Raw genomic sequence first — 24,086 nt, 5'->3', positions numbered from 1 at the left:
CCACTGCACTTTTGGCCTTGTGTCTTCTAAAAGGAAAAGAGGAAGAGGAAAAACTGCAATAGTTTTATACTCTCTGACATCACGCTTAAATATGTTTTAGGGAGATAGCGACTGACTGACATCAAGACATAGCAAATGTTACTGACTATATTTTGGTAAGCTACAGTCACTAAACTTATAAATGCAAATGTAAATGCAATACAGTGTGTGTGTGTGTGTGTGTGTGTGTGTGTGTGTGTGTGTGTGTGTGTGTGTGTGTGTGTGTGTGTGTGTGTGTCTGTGAGAAATGAATTATCATTGCTTATTTATGAGGCAGGATGTGGATTCCCAGCTCCCATTCTAAAGATAAATTCTTTCCTTTCCTGTTTCCTTTTTTTAACTTCTCCTCAAACTAGAAAAACCAACTTGTACCAATAAAAACATCACTTTTCTTTGATGCAAATGTCTGCACACTTTATATTTTCCTAGAAATGCGTAGACTTTCTGGTTTTGCAGTACTGGCATCAATTTTAGGTAAGTCTTCAGACATAATAAAATGCATAAAAGGTAAAAATGAAATCCATTTTTATTATTTTATTTCTTTTTCATTTTTGTGTAAATTTATGTCTGTGCATGCTTGTGTGTGTGTGTGTGTGTCTGTCTGTCTGTGCATGCGAGCACTAGTATGTGTGTGCATTTGTATTACTGATAGATACATGCTCACACACACACACACACACACACACACACACACACACACTCTATATATTATATATATATATATATATATATATATATATATATATATATATATATATATATATATATATATATATATATCTTCTTCCTCTATCTTTCTATCTCTCTTTATCTGTCTATTTAACTTTTATCCGGTCTGTCTCTCTTTGCAAATGCAAACATGTATGTGTGTGTGTGTGTGTGTGTGTGTGTGTGTGTGTGTGTCTGTGTGTCTTTGTGTGTGTGTGTGTGTGTGTGTGTGTGTGTGTGTGTGTGTGTGTGTGTGTGTGTGTGTGTGTGCACGCTCATGCATATTCTTTTATATTTTACAAGCCAATATTTTTTAAAATATGCTTTTTAAAATACACCTACATTTTTTCTTACTTTAAAATTATCAGAAGAGTATTTCAGGGAAACCTTTTTGCAAGCGAGCTAGACTATTTACTTTGACAGGTTACCTACACATCAGCAAATGTCATTTTAAGTTCTAGATCAGAGTTTTTTTTTTTTTTTTGCTTCAACTATTTAACTAAATTGAAATTGTTTTTCCATCAGTAAAATGAAATCAGCATATTCAGTTGCTCTCTTATGTTGCATACATTGAGAAACACACTGATTTTATATAAATAGACATAAGAGAAGACAACATATCAAGTTTAATAGCATATATGAATGTACAGTGGGAAAAGGTCTCTAGAAATTGTGGCTTTTTGGGTACTATTCACAAAATGTTTTTATGTGCTAACAGAAAATGAATATATGTGCAATAGTGGACCCGCATTTTGCCCATCTTTTATCAATTTTCATGTAAATTTTTATTTTAGAAAGGCTTGCTTTTGTTTAGAGGGATGTAAACTCCAATCTTGTGCTACACCTTCAATCCTTAATTTGTTAGACGTGAGGGAAGACTTAACATTAGTATGGTGCACAGATAAATATAGATGAACATTATTTTTTCTGTGGTATATCTTTGTTAATAAGATAATGATATGCTCACAAATCTCATCTTGATATCCATAGGCAGGTTTTAATTCTAAAAGTATTACTTGCATTAGAAATGGTAACAAGTAAGTGACATAATTACAACACAGGTTTCAGGTTAGGTATGAAAATGACAGTTTTTGCAGATGTGAATAACCTGGTCAACTAGTAATTAGGGACAGTTCTAGGAAGAGATTCATGACAAATAATTTTGCAAGAACCAGAGGTGTCTGTTGCATGGGGTAGAATTAATAGTCACTAATCAGCATGACGAGGGGAGAATAAATTTAAATCAGTAAGAAACTACTTCTAATTTATTTAGGATGGGTATGCAGCAGCCTGTGCTTTCATTTAGGTATTGAAGCATTGTGTATTCAGTTTTTCATTATGTCATTTCAGGAGTATCATCTCTGAAAAAAAAAAATCAGGTTGTCATTCTTATCAATAAAATTAAAATACAAAAGCAGCACAATATTTGCATTAACAATCGTTAATCTGGTATTGCTAATGATAAGAAGGTCATATACAACTCCAACTGTGTTCTACTTATACTTGCTTCAGACCATGACCAGTACACTTTAAAAACTATATCCAACATGTTTTTATATTAATAGCACTGTACAGGACCTTGCACAGGGCACTATAATCATAAATATTTGTTTAAATCCCTGTTCATGGAACTACTCATTTTGATTGTCCATGGTACGTTCAGAATGTGATTCCTAAACTATGGGTTTCCACTTGTGATGTGTACTCTTGCTCTCCATACTGCCATGTATGTAATCTATAATACCAGGTTAAAAGAGGCAAAATATCTGCATCTAGATGAGTCAGCAAGATTGTAAATGCCACTTATACACCTCCCTGACCCTTGGGGTTAACTTTTTGTAAGACAGGTTTGTAGAGCATATACTGCCTATGACAGTAAAGGGCAATGTAAAGGATGCATAACACTGCATACCATGCTGTGTTGAACTCTTCTGTGTGTCACTAGCATCTAAGTGTCATTTGTCGACTTTCTATGTGCTTCTGGACTTTGGCAATGCACCTGCAGACCACCATCATTATATCTTTATAAGACTGTACAGTGTACAGCTGCTCTAACTGTTGGCAAAGGTTTACACTGCCTTGTGGAAAATGCAGCATGGCTTATGGTGTGAGACATCATGTCATCCTTTGCTCAGCTTTATAACTGGGTGACAATAAGGAGGGTAGTGCTTCAACATTATTTCTGCTGTCATAGGCCAAACGGCACTGAAAGCATTGTTTGCATGGCATGCAGATGATTGGAACTGGTAGCGTAGATGTTACATTAATTGGCTGTCAGCTGAGTAACAGTCTGAGGACATGGACCAGTGAGGTGGTAGTAGGAGGCTAGCCTGCTCCACATTATGCTCTGTTGCCATTACTGCTTTTTATTTTCTACCCTGCAATGCAGAGAACAGCTCTGTGTGCTGTTTCATGTAACAGAAGAGGAGAGAAGAATTACTGCGCTCAGAAATGCAAGATCATCTTCTAGTCTGCCCTTTTTGGCCATGATGTTACCCTGTAGTGTAATTTACTTTTGTACTCCATGGAGAAAAAAAACTTACACAATGGTGTATGACTGCATATGTCTTTTCCCATTTTGTAATACCTTTTGTGAATAACAAAGGGCTTTGGTGCATTAGTCTGTGGAGTACAGACCCTGTTTCATATCATGCAATGTTTAAGAATCGATCCCATTGTGTTTCAGTCAGCTGTACTTCATCCATATATGGTGTTTCTGTATAGCAGTTTTTTGCATGTACAAAGCTCAGCAGACATTTGTGGTATATCATTTCTGTGGGAGAATGGGGACTAACAATATGTATGGAGGGATTATGCAAAGCAGCATCCTGGAATGCTGTGCTGAATACCTTCAACTTCAGTGTTCATCCATGATTTGCTAAAGAGACCAGATATGTTACATGTATGTCAAGTAATATTGATGTATGTCTTCTACTTGCACTAAACTTATTGACCCCTTCTTGAATCACATGAAGAACATCTCATCAACACTGAAAGAGGAGGGATAGACATGTTAAGTTCACCAAATACCTGCTGCATTTAGTCAGGCAGTGGAAGGCATTTTGCAAAGGTGATCTTGATAGGTCATATTGTACCTTATCTGAGGTTTACTCTGCCTAACTCATGCCGGATATATGAAGTGCATTGACCCAAGCCCTAAATAATGACAACTCTGTAAAGAAAATGGAAGTTCTCACTTTATCTTCTATTCCTTTATATTAGGATTATCTTTTTGTTACTTTTAGATAAGTTTGGATCATTTATAAAATGAAAAACATATAGATAACAGGTTATGTTTATGTTTCACTTTCCAACACTGAAATATATAATCTAACTGTAAAATAAGGAGAAGGGTTCAAAAACCAGCTTCAACTCTCATATCAGACTATCCATCCACCGTGCATTTCCTGTCCCTGAAGATAAAAAATAGACACCTCACTCAAGCTATATGAATGACAATGGCATTCTATTACTCTTATAGCCAATAGCTTTAGTCACCAACCATATGAACAAAAGTTGGATGAAATTATGAACATAAGAATGGTAGTGGTGCCTGAGTATATCACTGTAGGGATGTATGATGTGATGAATGTGGCTGGTCTTGGCAGATAAACAGGTAAGACAATGGCTTCATAACCCAGGACTGAATCTTCTTACTGTTATTAATGAGAGATACATTTTACATTGAGTATTACTATCGATTTGTGTATTATACTTAGTTTCTTATTATTATAAATGCTACTATTTAAGCTCTTTCATTAACACTAGTAGGGAACTGACCTTTTTGCTAGAATAAGAATTGCTTTCCTTTTCTGGTATGTATCCATTGTATAGTGTGTATGTATTTCTGTTTGTATCTGGAAGTTTTTCTACCTAGGACTCCATGGGAAATAGGTCTTCCTATCTGCATATTTACAGTCAATAAATTAATTATTTAATGAACTGTTCAAATCAAAAATAATCATGCAATATAAATGACTCAGACCTGGAAAGGTGGTGTAGTTGAAGACTCGGAGAAAGGTTTTTATATTCAGCCTAACCCCACTCAACCTTAATTTTAAGGGCGAATGTTGCAATTGGATTATGTTCTGTATACATTCTGCTATAAAATATCTAAATGGTCTAACTCATTAGCTCCTACAGTATCATTCTGATATATTTCCATTTGAAAATACTCAATTGTTTGATTATGCTCAGATAGACAATGTTGTCAGAGGCCAATTTATTACTTTTTTTTAGGTTGGTCACACTTGAATATGAATTTTATAGTGAATGTGAGTTCTCAAAAGCAGAGGTATAGCTAGGGTGGGGCAAACAGGGCAACTTTTTTAGGTGCAAGGTGTTAGAGGCCCACATTTGTGAGATGCTGGTCAATTTTACACTGCTGACTAGGGTTGCCACCTTTTCAAATGCCCAAAGTGGGACATTTTTGGCACAAACGTCAGATTTTGCAGGCCAAAACATACCCACGGCCAGTACAAAGTACAGAACTTCACTTTTTTGCCTAAATAAAAGCTTATTCTTGTAGCATTTTTATTGCTTATTCTATTTCTTAAAACATTTAGATGTTGCAGGTACAGCATAACTGTTTTATACAACTATTACACAAAATATAGGAAATAATTTTGTCCTAAAATCTCAGGACATTTGCCATTTCTACAATTGTCTTGCAGGACACAACTGCTCAGAGTGGGACTGTCCCTCGGAAAGTCGGACATGTGGTAACCCTACTGGTGATATTCAGAAATAAGCTGTACAAGCTGTACAGTCACTCCTTGCCATGCACCTTTAAAGAAAAGAGTAGCCAATGCACAGTGGTATGTGAGCTATTTCTAAGGACAGTGCAAAAGTACTTATCCATCATTAATCATAAAAGAATAACCACCACTGCTCCATATACACTATTCATAAGGACAACGCTTCTCTGCCATACACCTTCAGAATATTGGAATAACTCTCCAACCTCTCTCACACACACACACACACACGCATGCACACGCATGCGCACACACACACACACACACACACACACACACACACACACACACACACACACACACACACACACACACACACACACTCCAGATAAGGTAACGATAAAAGTGCTTAACTTCAAATAAATATATTCCTGTTATTACATGGTTTGATATTTTGGACATTCTCTAGCTCTATTGTGTGGATGTCATTTCTTCTCATGACTTTTTTGGTTATCTGTTACATTTTTTGAGAGGTATTTCCATTTTATGAGTGGTTACACATACATTGGGCACATAGGTACCTCTGCTATGTGCTGTACCTTTACATATAATGTGAGTTTTGAGTGTTTAATGTACTAATTGTCTGAATGATACACAATTCACACTGTGGTGAATGTTTTTCTGCTAACATATTTCCCCCTGAACACTTAAGACTGCTCCATTACAAAATGGTTCCCTTATTAAGTTGCCGTATACCCTCAACATGATGTCAAACCTTTCCCTAAGCAGAAGCACTATTATGTACATTTATGGAATAGAATGCCATTGCTATGTACCCCACAAGTATTGTCTAACATATTTCTCAGTGCTATCCTCTTAGAGCAGAGCTTAATACTCTGAAAATGGACAGCACATATACCTGTAATGGTGGGTTGTGTTCATTTTCCTTTCAGATACAGTGAATGACAGTTGACAGAGACGGAATTCTGTTTCCAAATTGCACATCCATATGCTCAACAACTGGATCATTTTCTTTACTTCATTTGGTTCACTCATCATGACTGACTGAATTTAGCCAATAAAGATGTACATTTTTTAAATTATCTTTCTCAGCGGCTTCAGGAAAATTCTCGAACTCTTAGGTGTTTTAACTAACCTTTTTTTCACGTAACTGATTTGTAAAAGGTGCCTGTAGTTCTGTCACAGCTTGCTCTGATATTGGTTTCTACAGCCTCACATCACTCCCTGCAGTTCCTTAACCCTGTTATTCTCTCTCCATTCCTATTTCCTTTGGTATCTTAGCATATATTCAATTAATTAATGACTAACTGATGCTGAAATTTCTCACTTAAATGTTAAGAATGAGATTTAATACATTGCATTTACTGTAATCAACATATAGGAAATCTCATTCATAACATTATATTTACTATAATAAACACTTTCATATGAAATAGCATTCCTATTAGATAAAATGCAAGTGATTTCATTAATTGTATTCTTTCTCAAAATATGCATTTCAAGGTAGCAATAGTTATGTGAGACTCCAGCAAAAAAACCCAGGTTTAAGGTATTAACTTATTTATGTTTATTATATCCACCACGATATAAAACAATTTAATACTTCTACTCAGTATATTTTGTCAGACTTGTTCAGTCAGAAGTATCAGAAAACTAACAATAATCAGTGGGGCTTGTGAACGTTTACTGCATTATGCAAATAAAGCATAGAAGGATTATTGAATTTCCATATAATTCAATAAAACAAATACACGAATCTTAATAAATTCCACACAATTCCTTGAGCCATATTACAGTGAAATAGTGTATATGCACAATGAGGAAAACAAAACACTATTACAAACACAGAAATCAAAGAAACAAGGTCAGTAAACCATCTACTCTCCTGCATTATGTTGCTATCTGCAACTTAAAATTAGTTAGCACAGTTGTCCTGGGCTGTCCATTTTTAAAGTGCACACAACTTTACCGCTAAGGAAATTGAAAACTTACTTTACTGGCATGGATAAAATCAAATAATCATCTTTTGGCATTCTTGTAACACATCATATTGAAGCATAGTTTACACATAGTTAGAAATGATATTTGGGAACAAACAATTAGTCCGGGGAAATCTTCGGGCGTGGGTCAAGTAGGAATAGTAATGGGAGTTAAGATCTTAGTGGAAGAAAGGTAGTGTGGTGTGGATGAAAGGGTTAAACTGGGAAAGTAAGAAGGCTGGGAGGAAATAAGGTAAGTGGAAGGAGGGGCTTAACGGGTTTTGTGTGAGTATAATTGGATAAGGTACTAGCTTTTGTTGTGAACTTGCTGTTGCAAGCACTGTGTCTGACATGACCAGTAGATTCTTTTGGAACAGGTAGGCCTTGGGTTAACAGTGGTTTGTATGGTGGAGCTGGGCCAGTGGCTTTTTTTTTTCTTCTTTTCTTTTAGTTTGTTTGATAGAATAGGATTGGATGGCATGGAATATATGTTGTATGGATGGTAATATTAAGCTGGGTACAGATTATGTATGCTTTAGGATGAAGCAGTAGATTTATGGTTTACATGTTCTTGAGGTTACATGTGGTAAACGCATGTCTAATTTGCAGTTATTCATTATGTTTGTTGGTTGCTGGTTCAGAATTGACCAGGTTAGTAATAGTCAGAGGCACTGAGTGCTGGCACAGTTGTCTCATAGTTCCTTAGGCTATGGATATTTTCACACTGGCGTGAGTTATTACTTACATCACTGGGCAAATAGTCTTAGCACTTCTGTTGTTATACATGCGAGCATTTATTTTCGCACATTACATTGTGCTTCTGGGGTACTGTGCCGACACTGTGGCTTTTTGTCGTACTGTATGTTCATAACTTCTTACATGTGGTTCTTCACTGTTGTGTTCGTTGGTGATGGTCTGTTATATGTAGTTATGAGCATTGTTGGTGGCGCAGCTGTAATGGCAGCACCATCTGGACTGGATTGGTTTCCAGGTGAAGAATGTGTGGTTCGCAAAATGTGAGGCACTTGTGAATAATGCATGTTATGGTGTTAATAGCACTGGGGGAGGGTGGGGATGGGGGGTTATGTACAAAGAAGCATTTGATCAGTGCATTAAATGTGTGTAGTTTCCACAGTTTTGACTATAACAGCATTATATTTTGATGGAATACAATGATGTTTTGATAAGTTTCTGAACTTTTTAAATTGTTTAGTGGGTACATTTGGGAAAGTAATATAATAGAAATGCCATCCATGGATGTCTGGCTCTGGCGTATCCTTGACTGGGGTACACATAAAAATGTGTACTGAATAAAAATGTCATTTTTGGGCAAGTGATATTCAGTAGTCTTTGATGGAGAACTGTAATCGGAGAACTGAGTAGGATGCACCATCTCAAACGACCTCTTGTGATTTTTGAAGTATGTAGATCATCAGATTTGTAAATAACAAACAATCTGGGTACTTGCTTTAGGTTTGTTTCCAAGCAGTTGGCAAAGAGGAGTCTCGTTAGTACATACCCTGTTCCATTATGCTTACATCTCTTTTAGGCTGGTATGGGTTTATCTTTCCGTTGGACATCAGAGCCATACCGCTCAACCTGTTTTTGCAAGAAAACTGGGATAAGCTGATAAAAGGGGGGGGCAAAGACATAGAAATAGGGACATATTTTTGAATATTCCTCTTATAACATATGAAGTTGCTAGCATACCAGGGTTTGTTTAACATAGATTCTCTGATGGAGTTGGAGTCCGAAAATCGAGTAGGTCATTATTTATTGACTTCTGTTATGAGGAACAGACCAAAATAGGAAACAGAGATCTGGACATTCTGTGAGAATCTGGCAGTGATTAAGCCTAGGGTGAGAGGCTCTTTATCTTTTTTAATGTGTGAGTTGTATGTAAAGTTTATAGAGTGGGGTTATTACTTAATAGTCTGGTTTTCATCTGCTATAAGTTAGACAAAATTATGTGATTTATTTCCTCAAATTTGGCATCACATCTCCTGGCCTTAATCTTTTTTTTTGATAAAGTTAGATTATTTTACTTGTACTTACAAAATTACATAAGTGATTCAAGTCTGTGCAAAGTTTCATTATCACTATATGGGTCTAATATTGAATCATGTTCTTTTCTGAAAATAAATAATAATGTTTTCTTTTATATGATTGGAGCAAAAAAGAAAAAAGAATGCAGACAGAAGAAATAGTCACTGCAAAGGGAAGGCGGTGAACTGCTCTTAGTGAATAAAGGAGACTAAGCTGAAGTTACTGACTTTCTTAAGTTAGGTGGATTGGCTAAGTGGCTAAGGTCTAAATTTCATATCTTTAATGGGTAGGGTGAATCTGACATTTGGAAAGGTATTTTGGTGCACATTCTTTTATTTTCCTAATGGCTCAAGCTAATAGTGCCAATATTTTAAAAGTGTCCATGACTGTCCTGGAATTTTCGAGATTTGTCACTATTTGGTGGGAATTTGTTCCTGATGGGTTTGAGAGTTATCTTACTGCCTTTGTAAGGCAAGAGTAGCATGGGATGAGCTATATTAGGTTGGGAGGTTGGTATATTGGTATGGGTTTATCTCCTATACACAGGGTAAAAGGTTTGGCCTAGATTCTGATTGTTAAAACTAACATTGGCAAGTTTCTTTCTTTCTTTCTTTCTTTCTTTCTTTCTTTCTTTCTTTCTTCTGTCTTTTATTTTGCAAATGTCAGAAGTGCAGAGTTTGCATCAACTGGTGGCTTGAGGGAAATGGACTCAACAGGTGATGGATGCTGCTGTGGTGGATGTTCCTGCCATTAGAGCAGTGTGCAAAAAGGTCACAGGTAATGATACATGGTTAGGTGCTCATTTAGGTATAAAACAAAAAGGAAACACACTGCCAGGTAAAGCACTCTCCTCAGAAACAACAAATCAGCAGGAAAAAAAGGCAATGAGTGCACCATGAGCTGAAGTCAAAAGTAAAATAACAAGTAAATCCAAAAGGTCTTCTTTGTATTTAAAATCCTCGTTTATTACAAAAGATAAAACTACAGGAGATAGCAAGTTGTAAGCGCTTTCGCGTTGTTACCCAACGCTTCATCAGACATAAAGAAAATGCTGAAACTTTCCTCTTATAAAGCATTAATTGTTATGATGTCATTAGTAATTGGAAGTTAAAATTTAAAGAAACAGACATACAAACATAAAATATAAAATATAAAATATAAAATGCATTCTGAGTTAAAACATTGTCTAGAGCAGAGAATATATTTTACATAAATGTATGTGTAGACATTAATGCTTCAGTGGCCTAGAAAGGCTTAAGAGTGAGCCTCTCATTAAGCCCAAACTTATGGGCTTGTAATTTGACAATCCACTTGCCTTCCCTTTCTTCAATTCTGTTCCTTATGTTACCTAATCTCCCATCAGTATGCACCAATTCAAGAACCTGGAATACGTTCTCTTAGGGATACTTGGCACTCAGCTAAGTAAACCAAGTTGATAGACCTACAGCTCACATGGTGCTTAAACATGTAGTTCCTGTGTGTTTCGGGATGTGTGTAGGTCTATCAACTTGGTTTACTTAGCTGAGTGCCAAGTATGCAGGAAGTTCTATGTGGGCATGACAACCAGATCCCTAAGAGAACGTATCAGAGAGCATATCTATGCCATATCCAAACGTAACATTCTGAACGCCCTAGCTAAACACACTGTGGAGTTAGGTGACGATCACACATTCAAATTCCAGGTTCTTGAATTGGTGCATACTGATGGGAGATTAGGTAACATAAGGAACAGAATTGAAGAAAGGGAAGGCAAGTGGATTGTCAAATTACAAGCCCATAAGTTTGGGCTTAATGAGAGGCTCACTTAAGCCTTTCTTAGCTTCAAGGCCACTGAAGCATTAATGTCTACACATACATTTATGTAAAATATATTCTCTGCTCTAGACAATGTTTTAACTCAGAATGCATTTTATATTTTATATTTTATATTTTATGTTTGTATGTCTGTTTCTTTAAATTTTAACTTCCAGTTACTAATGACATCATAACAATTAATGCTTTATAAGAGGAAAGTTTCAGCATTTTCTTTATGTCTGATGAAGCGTTGGGTAACAACGCGAAAGCGCTTACAACTTGCTATCTCCTGCAGTTTTATCTTTTGTAATAAACGAGGATTTTAAATACAAAGAAGACCTTTTGGATTTACTTGTTATTTTACTTTTGACTTCAGCTCATGGTGCACTCATTGCCTTTTTTTTCCTGCTCATTTAGGTATATCACAGTTGGTGCAGTTTGGGTGTAGTGTGGGGACAGATGAGGATGAGGTATATCAGGGGCAGGGTAAAGCAGATGGTGCAGCTGAAGAACAATAGAGGTTTGGGAGGTGCCCCTTCTTAGTGAAAGGGAAACATTTCATGAAGGCTTTTGGCAAGGATGAGGGTTTAGGTTTGATTATGGGAAGTTGGGGCCATCCAAAGGTGGGGGTGGAGTTACACCAGCATGAGGTTGGGTCAGATTGTGGGATCCATCTGGGTGTTTGGTTACCTAAGCAAGGCCTGGGGCAAGGAGGTTGTTCTGACCCCCTCACATACCGCTGTTGGTTAAAGGAAAGATCTGGAAGGGGACGTATGTCAGTATTTTGAATTAATTGACACAGATGGGTTTCAATGTCTGATGGAATCAGAAAACGCTAACAGTAAAAGCTTTTGCCAGCTTTAGTGGCCATGGGGCAGAGGAGGATACATAGACTGTGGCCAAGAACATGGAGCAACTGTGTGTCAGGCTTCATTTATTACATGGCAGTTTGTTGGAGAAGGATACAACCTTTGTCCTTACCATTTTTGGCTAATTTTCTCATGATCTGTGAGGCACAGCATCTGTGGGCAGGGAATACCTGGTTGTGGTACAACCAAGGTTTTGGAAGTGGAAGGCAGTAGATCAGTCGCTGAGTTTGGATGTCAGACATCCTGGCATTTGGCTAACCATTATGGTGAATAGCTTTGTAGCCGTTAATGGGGGGGTAAGCTAGTGAGGGTCAGAAAAGGGATATGCTGGGCCTTTAATGTTGAGTGTTGATTGTGGATAGCATGTAGGTTTTGTACACCTGCTGAAAGTGTGAAGGTATACATTCAGCTGTGCAAGTGGCAGACGGGAAGGTGCTTTGATTAATTTGAGTTTGCAGCAGTCTGGATCAGGTGGGTTACCTTTATCATTTCTTGGATTTCAGGGTGCTTGAGGTAGTGGGAATTTTGGGGCCAGAGAAGGGGTGTATCCTTTCATGGGTCAAAGGGAAGACCAGGGAATGCATTTTCCCATTGATGTACATGTACTATGTCAGCTGCTCATGCAATTTCCAGACTCAGCAGTTGCAGCTGAATTAATAGATGGATTTTCTGAGGTATGTTCTATTAGATCAAGGGTGACAAAGGAAGGGTCAACTTGTACGAATCTGCATTCCTTGCAGGAGATGGAAGAGATTTTGGAAGGCTTGGTGGAGAAGGAATGGTGGGCAGGTAAGTTATTGGAGCCAGTTTATATTCCTCCCTTTAACAGTTCTAAGGTTTCTCCATTGGGGTTGGTTCCTAGGAAATTAGCAAGGAACTTTATTTGATTCACCACAGGACTTACCCCAAGGGGAATTCTGTGTATGATTTTATTTCTTGAGATGACGTAAAATCAGTTATGCATCTATGGATGATGCAGTGCATGTCATTCAGGAGTTTACAGACCCAGTTTGAGAGGAAGAGTGGCCATTGTTGAGCAGGGTAGTTGGATTTAAGTTCTACTTTGACACGGCTATGCTGATGGGATGCTCGCTGGCCTGTGATACTTTGAGAGGTTTAGCATTGCTCTCCATTGGATGCAAGTAGGTGGGCTGCTAGGAGGCAGTATGTTATCTGGATGAATTCTTAAAGGTAAGTGAAGGGTTTGATGGGGCAATGGAAGGTGTGGGGGTGTTTTTGGGGATGTATGAGGAACTGGCTGATCCATTGGCTAGGCAGACATTAGAAGGCTGAAGCAAAGTATTGTCTTCTGTGGTTGCTAGTGAATGCAGGCCATGGTTTGTTTTGTTTACCAGATGTGAGGGTAACACATTTGAAAGAAAAGATTTTGTGGGGAAATCCAAGGACAAGGTGTGGATGGATGTCACATTGCTGTTCAGTCTCCTGAAGTCTTCATGTCGGGAAGTTCACCCAAGTCATTCCTTTTGTGGGTTTTTGTGGGTTTGTAGCCATTTGGTTGAATGAGGGGAAAGCAAACATCACTGAGTGAGGGTGCATGCTGATTTAGCACTGCTGTTGTCTTTTTGGAGACGTTTAATGGTATAACTTTTGGCAGGCGGATTGAGTTGTTCAAGGGGATTTGCAATTGTTTACAGATGTGGCAGGAAGTATTGGGATGGGGACATATTTTGGGGGGAATGGATTGTGGCTTGCTGGCCAGCAGGATAGTAGGACAATTGGAGGAGGGATGTTGACTGTTTGGAGTTAATTCCAGTTTGGTTGGCGTCAAAGGTCTAGCAGGAGAAGTTACAGGAGAAAAGAGTTAATTTTCATTCGGACAATATGGCAGTGCTACGAGCCACTGGTGTTGCTAGATGAGGTGTGTTTAGTTCGGTTGGAAGGATTGGATGCTTGGTACAGGAATCCTGGGCAGCTTTTAAAAGGAAGGGATTTGGTATGGCATTGCAAGATTTTGTGAAATTTGTGTTGCAGCAGCCTGAGGAGGAAGGAGTTTGGTGGGGAGGGTGGTTGTTAAGATATTTGTTTAAAGTTTGGGGACAAGGTAAGGCAGACATAGCTGTGGTTATTATAGTTGCATGAATGGTGGGGTTACATGACTTTACAAAATCTTGGACTGTGGTTTGTATATTGAAGGGTTGGGGTAGGGTTGATAATGTGAAGACTGACAGACGATGGCCATTGGCAAGATGGGTTTTGTAGGATTTGTTGCAGAGATTAGCACTGGTAAATGGAGATACATTGGACTATACTTTATGGGTGACGTTCACTTTATGGATTTATTATTGAGCTCTTAGGGAGTTTTTTGGTCTCTAATTTGGGTGGATGTTTGGCTGGATGTTTCAGTGTTTTTTGCTTCCATGTGTATTTGGCTGTGTAGTTCTAAAACGGATCTGTTGAGTAAGGGCAGGCAGTTAGTACTGGGAAAGGAAAGAAAGATTGGTTGTGTCCAGTGGTTGGACTAACAGGTTGTCATGGTCTCATGTTGGGAGTCCTTAGGATATCATTTTGATTGGTAGGGGCAAGGTGATGACATGTAATCAGTTTGTATATATGATGGGGAGAGCTTTTTAGTGTTGGTTTACAGGAAAGAGGTTGTCTACTCATTTCTTGTGCATTGGAAGGGTATCAGATTTGGTGAGGGAAAGCTGAATAATTGAAGTCATTAAGAGAGTGGGTTGTTGGCCATCTTATGCTTCCTTGTGTGATGTTACACATTGTGACTGGCTTAGTATTAAATTAGTTTTTAGGAAAGGAAATCTCATTTTAGTCATTTTTATAACCACTGGATGGCAAAAGGGGGCTGCAGTTAGGCCAGATGGCACGTTATTGGTTTGGCTTTGTTTCTGGTGGTATTGAACTCCTTAGAGTCCTGGTGGTACATTTGACAGGGAACAATTTGGGAATAATTCTGAAATTGCAGTCTGGAGTTAGGATGAGTGAGGATCTGTTTATTTTAAAGCGGTTATCCCCAGGTATGTGCTTTGTGTGCTCGGAGGTAGTACCACGGTTATTTTTGCTTTGGAGAGGGCTCATTGGTTTGTTAATTTTAGGCTAGTTAGGCAACTGGCTGGTTTGGGTATTTATATGATTGGGCATTGGGATGTTGATGACATGGATCCACTTTGGTTCAGAGAGGATGGAGCGCACCTGAATGATTTTGGTGGGATCTCTGTACTGTACACATAGGTTTGTTTTGGAGGGTTGGCTGAAGGTTTTGTATTGAATGAGGGAGAACAGCCTGTGTCAGTCTAATTAGTGGCGAAGACGGGCAGGTTTTTCTCTCTTTTTTACCCCTCTGGTGTTGGATGTTTATTTCAATGAGCTGGAGAATGAAAGTGAGCGACGGGATGCTGCTTGATAAGTAAAAGTAAGTGAGCAGAGGTGAGGATGCTGCTGATTTGGTTAGGGTGACTGAGGTTACACTGCCCTAGTAAATGGTCATATTGATGTACATGCTGTGATCAATAAATTAAAATATGGTTCAATAAAGTTATGTTTATGGAAACTTAAAAAAGGTCATCAAATGTCATTCGGTGGGGTGTGTTTATTGAAGAGGACCAGGACAATGATAATTGAATATTTATCTGCATCCAACATAATTAATTAATAATATGAGCCTTACTTGTCTCTGTTCCCTAACAATGGCAATAGCGTTTGAAGACATGTTCTTAAATTATCCCGTCCATAATTTCATTAGTCCATTAACTCTCAAATAAACTAGTTCACCTCTCAGCAAACCCTAATGTAACAGTCTGCATGAGGTCTGGAGTTTGCTCACTCATTCTAACCTCTTTTACTCATTGTCTTAATAATCCATCCCAGTGCAAGTGTCCACATAGTCTCTTTGGTATGTATGTGTGTGTGTCTATGTTTGTGAGGTGTGTGTGTGTGGGGGGGTGAAACCCATACCTATCAACTCTCCAGATTTTCACAGGATGTCCAGATATTTGTATGTAATTTCTGGTCTGTTCCTCATAAAATCTGTGATTTTTCTGACAAATCATTGAGGATTGAAGTCAATAAATAATGAAATACATTTGAGTTACAGACTTCATATCCTTCAGAAAAATAGATTCACACACAATTCCTGTTTTTATAATAACTTTCTAAGTTTATAAGAGCAATATTTAAAATTGGTTCCTACTTTTGGTCCTTTGTCCCCCATTATTTTAGGCTTTGCCCAGATTTCTTCAACTAAGAGGTTGAGACGTATGCCACAAACTGCTATAATTTCTTCAGATGTAATATCCTCATTAATCAGTCAATGAAGAATTTCACCATCACTAGCCCTTCCTCAACAAAAAAGGCCATTAAAGAAATGTTCCCCACAGACATCTCACTACCCTGTGGACCTAACCCACACATTGAACCTAACATACTCTGCAAACTGTCATGTGTTATCATTACCTACATCTGTTATTGGGAGCTATAGCTTATATCTTATAACCTTGGGCAGTGGAGGGATTGCCTACACCATGCACACTACCATGAATATGTCAGTAGAGAATGTAGGCCTATTTGTTTCAAAGGGTCCTGTGAAAAACAGGCCCAACTGCTCTGTGTTGTTTGAGGTATTTCCTCAGTACCACCCATCCCCTTTCCTGTCTTGGCCCTGCACACTGGGTCCCTATTAAATTGCCGAATTTTTCAAAGTTCGAATGTCATATGGTCGACACCATATAATCGAACTTTGAAAAGTTCTAAGGTGAAAGGCAAGTCCTCCGTGCATGCAGAATGGGAAAATTTCCCTTTTCTGCACTGAAGTGTGGTCTCGGAGTTGGTATATTTAAGTAGGGTGGTGGAGGCGCAGGGGGGTTGCCCCCCTGCTCAGAGCATTAAAGTAAGTTTTTTTTTTTTACTTTTTATTATATATTCGAGGTTTCAAGTTTCGCTCATATGTTGTTGAAATTTTGAAGCTTTGAATATATAATATAGACCCTGCACACTCTGGTGTCTGACAAACACACCTAACAACTCCTTCCATTCCTTATTGCTTACCCAGCCCATACCTATAGACCTTCCTAATACTCAGGCATGGGGTAATGGAAACCAGTGCAATGTAGTCTGGTTGCATACTCATTTGTAGAAGAAGACCAATTAGAAAAGGTATTATTCACACAGAGAGATTTTGATTCCAGAATGAGAAGTCTTGCAGCATACTCCATAAGTTATATATGGAGCAGAGGTAAACTAGATCTAGCCTTTTGGAGCATGGAATAAGTTACAGTTGGATTTTAAAAACAGTATCTCATTAAATTTGTTTAAAAAATCAGTAAGGCAAATGGATGAATTCAAAGGTATATGTGTGGTGGATTTACAGTCTATTCTTTGATATGGCCTTAGGGCTTTAACACAGGAATCTGAAACCATGAAACTACAGACTCTTAAAACTCAGTCACATGGCACACAGCTATCAGCGCTGGATTCTTGGTACCTTTGAGTTCTGGTGAAGAATAAATGACTGACACATGCAGTAGGTGGATTCAACACTCTAAATTGGCCATAGGTGTGTGTGAGTGTGTGGTGTAGAAGGACTACCATGGCAGGACTTGCCACCTGGCGGTGTAAGCCTTGGCTCTAGATGATTGCCACTGTTGAAGTGACACCCAGATCCAGTGCTCAAAAATGAGAAAAGTGGTTGTGGATGGATGCATGGATGAATGAATGGATAGATGGATGGATGGACATGGTGAATTTAAATGTTAAATTTACCTTGAAGCACAGAGATCTGCCCACTTTGCTCGTCTTTTCTGTGCAATGAAGAAACATGTCAAACACAACATTTTTCTAGTAAGTTCACTCATTGAACATTTATTCCACAGCTTTTAGTTTTCAAAGAAGCTTTCATGCTGGGTTGAAAGCTAATGGTCACTGTGTATAAAGTCATCTTGAGCCAGAATTGATGACAGTGGTAAGGAAAATGCAGGTATGGCCCAGCAGCATGAAAAGAAAAGAAAATATTTTGGAAAGCCTAATTTATATTGTACATAATTAAAATAATGTTACATTTTCGACAAGTGTCTAAAAGCTGCAAGAACAAATATTTGTGGAGATTTTTTTGCACACTTTTGTCTAAGTATGTTTCCAGTGACAGAATATGAAGGCAGCAGTCTATTCCAGACCGCATTGTAAAGTCTCTGTGCCAAACTGGGAAATGGTCTAACAGAAACAAACTTATTCTGATACCTTGATGTGTCATCTGCTGCATTTCAACACTATGCTGCAACTGTAATTTAAATATAGTTATTACAAGAGGTACAGGAAGGCCTGATATAAGAGGCATTTATATGAGGAGATCTTGACAGCAACAGAGTTTATTGCAGATTCTTAAAAGCAATGATGTCATATTCCTAAGCTCTCTTAAACAGGTATAGTAAAAGTCCTATAGCGTCAGATGTTACTGTATGTGGCACCTAGCACACACACACATGCAAAAAGGTGGAAAGGTGGCTCTTGTGCTACAGATGTACCTGAAGGAGAGAAGTGTCTGATTGTCTGATTCAAAAATTCCACATCATGATAACAGCAAGGAGCAGGATGGCTTAATGGAGTAACTCCTATTTGCTCCATGCAAACACAGTACATTGAAATGCACTTATTGCACACAGGTCACCTGAATAGCCTTATATTAAAATGGCTGTGGCATACCATGTTAAGGAAGATACTACAGTGATTCACCATAGCAATGGAGTCAGTACCGAAGGGTAGGAGACAGTGACTCCAAATAATGTCAGTGAATTATTGACAAAGGGATTCAAGAGGGTATGCTGGGACAATAAACCTTCTGTACCTTAAACAGTTAAACATTTGAGAGACTTCTATACAATGCACACTCTGGGTCACTATACTGGAGGTGTGGGCAGTGTCTCTGGACAAACAGCTGTCTATGTTACCATGCATGATGTGTTAAGATCTTTTTGTATACAATAAGCGGTCTGACAGACTACACTGGAAGCAATACAGAAAGCTACTTAGCTCAAAGCATACCATTTCATAAAATTTAAATTTGAATCTGTTAACCTTGCACAATAAGCATTATGTTTTACTATGTTGGATATAGAAAATATACTATTACATATATACTATTCCATCCCAGCAGCATATAGGCAGTCAGAGCTACAAGATAAAGTTTGTATTGGAGAAGCATCATATAAAACTCTATATGCTGTGATGGAACATAACTTAATAAATCTAAGTGAATGGAGAAAATAACTAGACGTATTTTTTCATATCGGTCAGGATTTAATAATTTGCTACTCTAATGTTACATAAATGTCAAAAATAAAACAGCATTTTTCATTTGTATATATATATATATATATATATATATATATATATATATATATATTCAGTAAAATACTTTCTTTTGATTTTCAGGTTCATTTTATAAAACGGAATGCAGAGTGGTGGCAGGTATTGAAGGAAAAGAAGTCAGCCTTCGCTGCAACTATAATAACACAGATGAATATCAGAACTACACTAAAGTCTGGTTTAAATGGACTAGGCCAGGCTTTTGCTATCATGTGACAGATACCAATCAGTCAACAGCAATGCGTTTTGTTGGAAGAGCAACTGTGAGTGATAAGAAGAGCAGAGGATACCTGATTTTAATAGTGAGGATGCTTCAGAAAGCAGACTCAGGGAATTATGGTTGTGGTGCATTAACCCCAGATGGTGGGGAAATATTAGACAATATAACCGTTAAAGTGGAAAAAGGTAAGCATGATCCTCATTAAAGTATTCATACTAATTAATTTTCCTTTGCAAATAGTGAAAGCATTTTTATCTGCAGTATTAGCTGTTTTATGCACAGCCTCTGCATATCAAGCACATTAAATGTTAAGATTTATTGTACAGTAAAAACAAAATACAAAGAAATATATTGTACTGATGAATGAAATGAATACATAGGGTGGGATTCGTAAAAGTGAGAACCAGAAGACTAAATGTTTTGCATTATGGTTTTAAGTAGCAAATTACAGATTATGCAGAAAAATATCTACTGTCCATTGCAGTGAAAATTAATAAAAGAACATGTGTTTTGCATACCTGATATATGGTACACTGCACAATGGGAAAGGAAACGCAAATTGTTACGAAGCAGAGTGGAATATGTTAGCAGTATTTTAAAATGAGTTCATAAAAGGATAGTCATCTGAATCTTCCTCATGAATGTTGAAAATAAATAATATAAAGAAGTAATATTTGGGAGGTGAATGAGAGTACACCTCCTTAGTAAAATGATATAGCCAAAGTAGCTGAAGTTATCGTTATAAGGACATGCAGGGCATAACAACCTCGGCTTGGGGGTGTTTATATGCTTTGCTACCCAATACTTTGGATGGCCACTCATTCAGTGTATTTGTTAGGTCTGAAAGGGCTTTGATATACTTTTCCTAGCACAACTATCACCATGCCTCTCTACCTCTTTAAGCAAGAAATCTAGACTACTGTAAAATCAGGAACAGATGTTAGATATTGCGCTTATAAACTTAAAAACTTGACAAAATAACATGTTTTGTATTAGTATGTATTTTATGAAGGATTTGACATTTATAACTCAAATGTTGGTCTTCTAGTGACATGAATTCACAATGATTTGCCAGAAAACACAAATTATATGACAAAAAAACATCAAAAGCAATGGGCACTGAAAACTGCACATAAGTGCATGACCTGTAATAAAGTAATTTAAAATACCACAAATAGCCCTGAACATAGGCATAAACCTGCCACCAAAATCAGGAACACACAGAGTTTAACTAAACAGCTACATGAATTCAAACTAGAGTGAATGCATATTTATTTCATAATACGTAAACATAACTAGGAAAAGCAAACAACACCTGCTGCATGCCTTCCACTGCTTTTAAAGATTATTCCTCAAAAATACAATAAAATGCTTCATGGTTTCCACTGCTTAAATAGATTACTCCATTAAAATACAAGTACAGATAGCAAAACACTAAACACTTTTGTCCAACAGTTCTATGGGACTTCTTCAGAGTAGTTAATCAAAATGTGGCCCATGTTAAATAAGAACTACACACCAGTCCCAGTCACAGAATGTTTCATTAATAATTAAAAATTTCAATAAATTCAAACATAACTCAAACACTTAAGTTAAAATGCTTAAACTGAAGCATATGCACCTTGTATAGTAAACAGTAAATAAAAATTCCAACTTTAAAATTAAACAAATGTAATAATGAATACAAATACTGGGGGCAGGCCCTTCTGCGAGCCTTATATGGGTAGCAAAGTCCCCCGCACCACTTTTTTGATATATTGACTCCATGGTGGCATCCTTGCACATATGTATTAAGCTCGTGGTTTCACACCTGTAGTGAAAAGACCCCCCACCCACAAACACACACATTAAATCACTGATGACACACAAACACAAGCTACATCAGAAGAGATTGTCTGCAGACTTCTACTGTTTCTATGAAATATGATTCATTGAAATGTGTTTTCAGTAAAATGGGTGTTAATGATTATTTCATTGCTTTATGGTTGAATGAAATCTGATTCAAAGATCTGCAAGAGAAGTAAAGAGACAAGCCCACTACAAGCTTATATACGGGTGTCCACCTTCCAGTATTATTTTCTTTGCTGTATCCGTTATTGTAAATTTACTGTGCATGTACTGTTCTGAACTTATTCACCTGATCTGTGGCTGAAAATGGCCTGCTGTGATAAGCACACTACTCATTCAACAAGCCTGAGCACTCGATCATTTCAAAAGTATGTTGCTTCGTTCATGACACTGGACACCGTCATGCTGCTAGCGCACAGCCATCCAAATGAGGACAGAGGAGCTTTCTTCATGTAATACTAGGTGCAGCTTTTCTTCATTGAGCAGGGGAACAAGGATCAGTTATTTGCCTTTGAATTAATGTACTTAGGATTAAACTCACAGTTACTACTTTACATATGCACAACTACACTGGTCTTTACATGGCAAATATTCGACAAGCTTTCTTACATAACTGTGTTGCACTACGATTTACAACTTGTCATTTGTCACTCTGGTTTTACTTTAGCTTACCTGGGCTTTGTTATTTGCAGTCCAGTCCTCTACGCACTGTATTGTGGAGGCACTAAATTAGAATCAAACCCTTTGCCTTGGGTCTATTAGGTAAACACCTTAACCATTAAGCCAAATTATGCTGAAGTTGGTGGAATTATGGATACGGAAAATGTTTGCAGCTTAAATAAAGAATTTGTTTATTTGTTTGCTTAATTTATTTTTGTTAATTCTAATGTATTTACATTTTGACAGTGTTAGTTCCAGTAAGCATGGCATCTTTATCAATAGTGACCCAATGTGGTGCCCATTCTTGTAAATGGAAATGTGGCTAGGAAATTGGGAAAATTCACATACTCTTCAAGTTAGCAAAGACAGAGTGGACGCATATACATGCACCATGTGTAACAACTGCTTAAAATTTTTCAGTTATTCAGTATTTTATGATTTAGCAATCATGGTAACTGTAAGAGGCAATAGATGTGTAAGTTCATTGTATATGGAGAGGGAAAGAGATGAAAAACAAAAATTTTCACTGCAACAAGAACAGAACACTGCTAAGCATATATTAACTAACGTCGTGTGAGTTTCCTGAGTCACAAGCAAAGCCAGCAAAGGTGGATTAGCACAAGTAATAATGTTAACTTGTGTGAAAAACAACAGCAGATGAGTGGGGACAAAGGGCATCCTTCTGAGATGGCAGCTAATGAGTCAGCAAAAATGTTAATATCAGGAAGGATGTCTTACCAGAGGCAGGAGAAAGGCAAAATAATATGGCAACGTATCCTCTGATGACAAATCTAAATTTAATTTGTTGTGTGATGGTACTGAAGTATTTCTGTATGGAAGTTAGATGTGAGCTTCACACATTTTATGTTAAAAGATGAGAGGTAAGAACATTCAAAGATTTGAAGCAGAAAATAATATATAGTTTAGCACAAAACCTACTTTCTGAGTCACTTGAGTATGATAGCCTTTCTTCTTCATAAATAAAATGAGCAATCTTTGTTTATCAACAATACAAAAATGTGAACAGATACAATATATTGTAATGAGCAATGGACAGACAATAAGTGACACCTTTGTGTAATATGCTTTACTGAAATTCATCAAAATATTATTATATAGAATAACTGTGTAGAAAACATACATATGCAAGGCTGTGAGTAAGTTTACAGAATAAAAGTGCTGCGTGACATAAATATCACAATATTATAATCTGCTTATTTCAAAGCAGATTGTTGACAATATACAACTTTTAGCAATATTTGACACAATAATACTGCAGTACTGAGAAATGTGCCATAATATTTAACATACAATAATACTGCAGTACTGGGAACTGTGCCATAATATTTAACATACAATAATACTGCAGTGCTGGGTACTGTGCCATAATATTTAACATACAATAATACTGCAGTACTGGGTACTGTGCCATAATATTTAGCATACAATAACACTGCAGTACTGGGTACTGTGCCATAATATTTAACATACAATAATACTGCAGTACTGGGTACTGTGCCATAATATTTAACATACAATAATACTGCAGTACTGGGGACTGTGCCATAATATTTAACATACAATAATACTGCAGTACTGGGGACTGTGCCATAATATTTAACATACAATAATACTACAGTACTGGGTACTGTGCCATAATATTTAACATACTATAATACTGCTGTACTGGGTACTGTGCCATAATATTTAACATACAATAATACTGCAGTACTGGGTACTGTGCCATAAAACTGAATTGCTTAGATATGCAGAAATGATGATGGTGATTTTTTTAATTATTTGTTTGTTTGTTTGTTTGTTTAGTTTGTGATAAAAAATAATTTATCCACCGTATTAATCAGTTACACCCTAA

The 24,086-nt window shown here is 37.3% G+C and overlaps 1 protein-coding gene across 1 annotated transcript in view; it reads left to right on the top strand.

The window, feature by feature from the left end:
• The first annotated feature begins 436 nt into the window (after positions 1 to 436).
• LOC122806373 overlaps positions 437 to 24,086 on the top strand; it is a 99,719-nt gene continuing 76,069 nt past the window's right edge. The window contains exons 1-2 of the mRNA XM_044076724.1: positions 437 to 513; positions 19,552 to 19,890. Of these exons, the coding sequence (XP_043932659.1) occupies positions 471 to 513; positions 19,552 to 19,890 (382 nt within the window). The 5' untranslated portion in view covers positions 437 to 470. The remainder of the gene's footprint in view (positions 514 to 19,551; positions 19,891 to 24,086) is intronic.

This window comes from Protopterus annectens, chromosome 7.part0, assembly GCF_019279795.1.
Source record: "Protopterus annectens isolate FY-2018-M chromosome 7.part0, PAN1.0, whole genome shotgun sequence".
Classification (NCBI taxonomy): domain Eukaryota; kingdom Metazoa; phylum Chordata; order Ceratodontiformes; family Protopteridae; genus Protopterus; species Protopterus annectens.
Note: the sequence above shows the minus strand (reverse complement) of the source record. Positions and strands in the feature narration are given on the sequence as shown.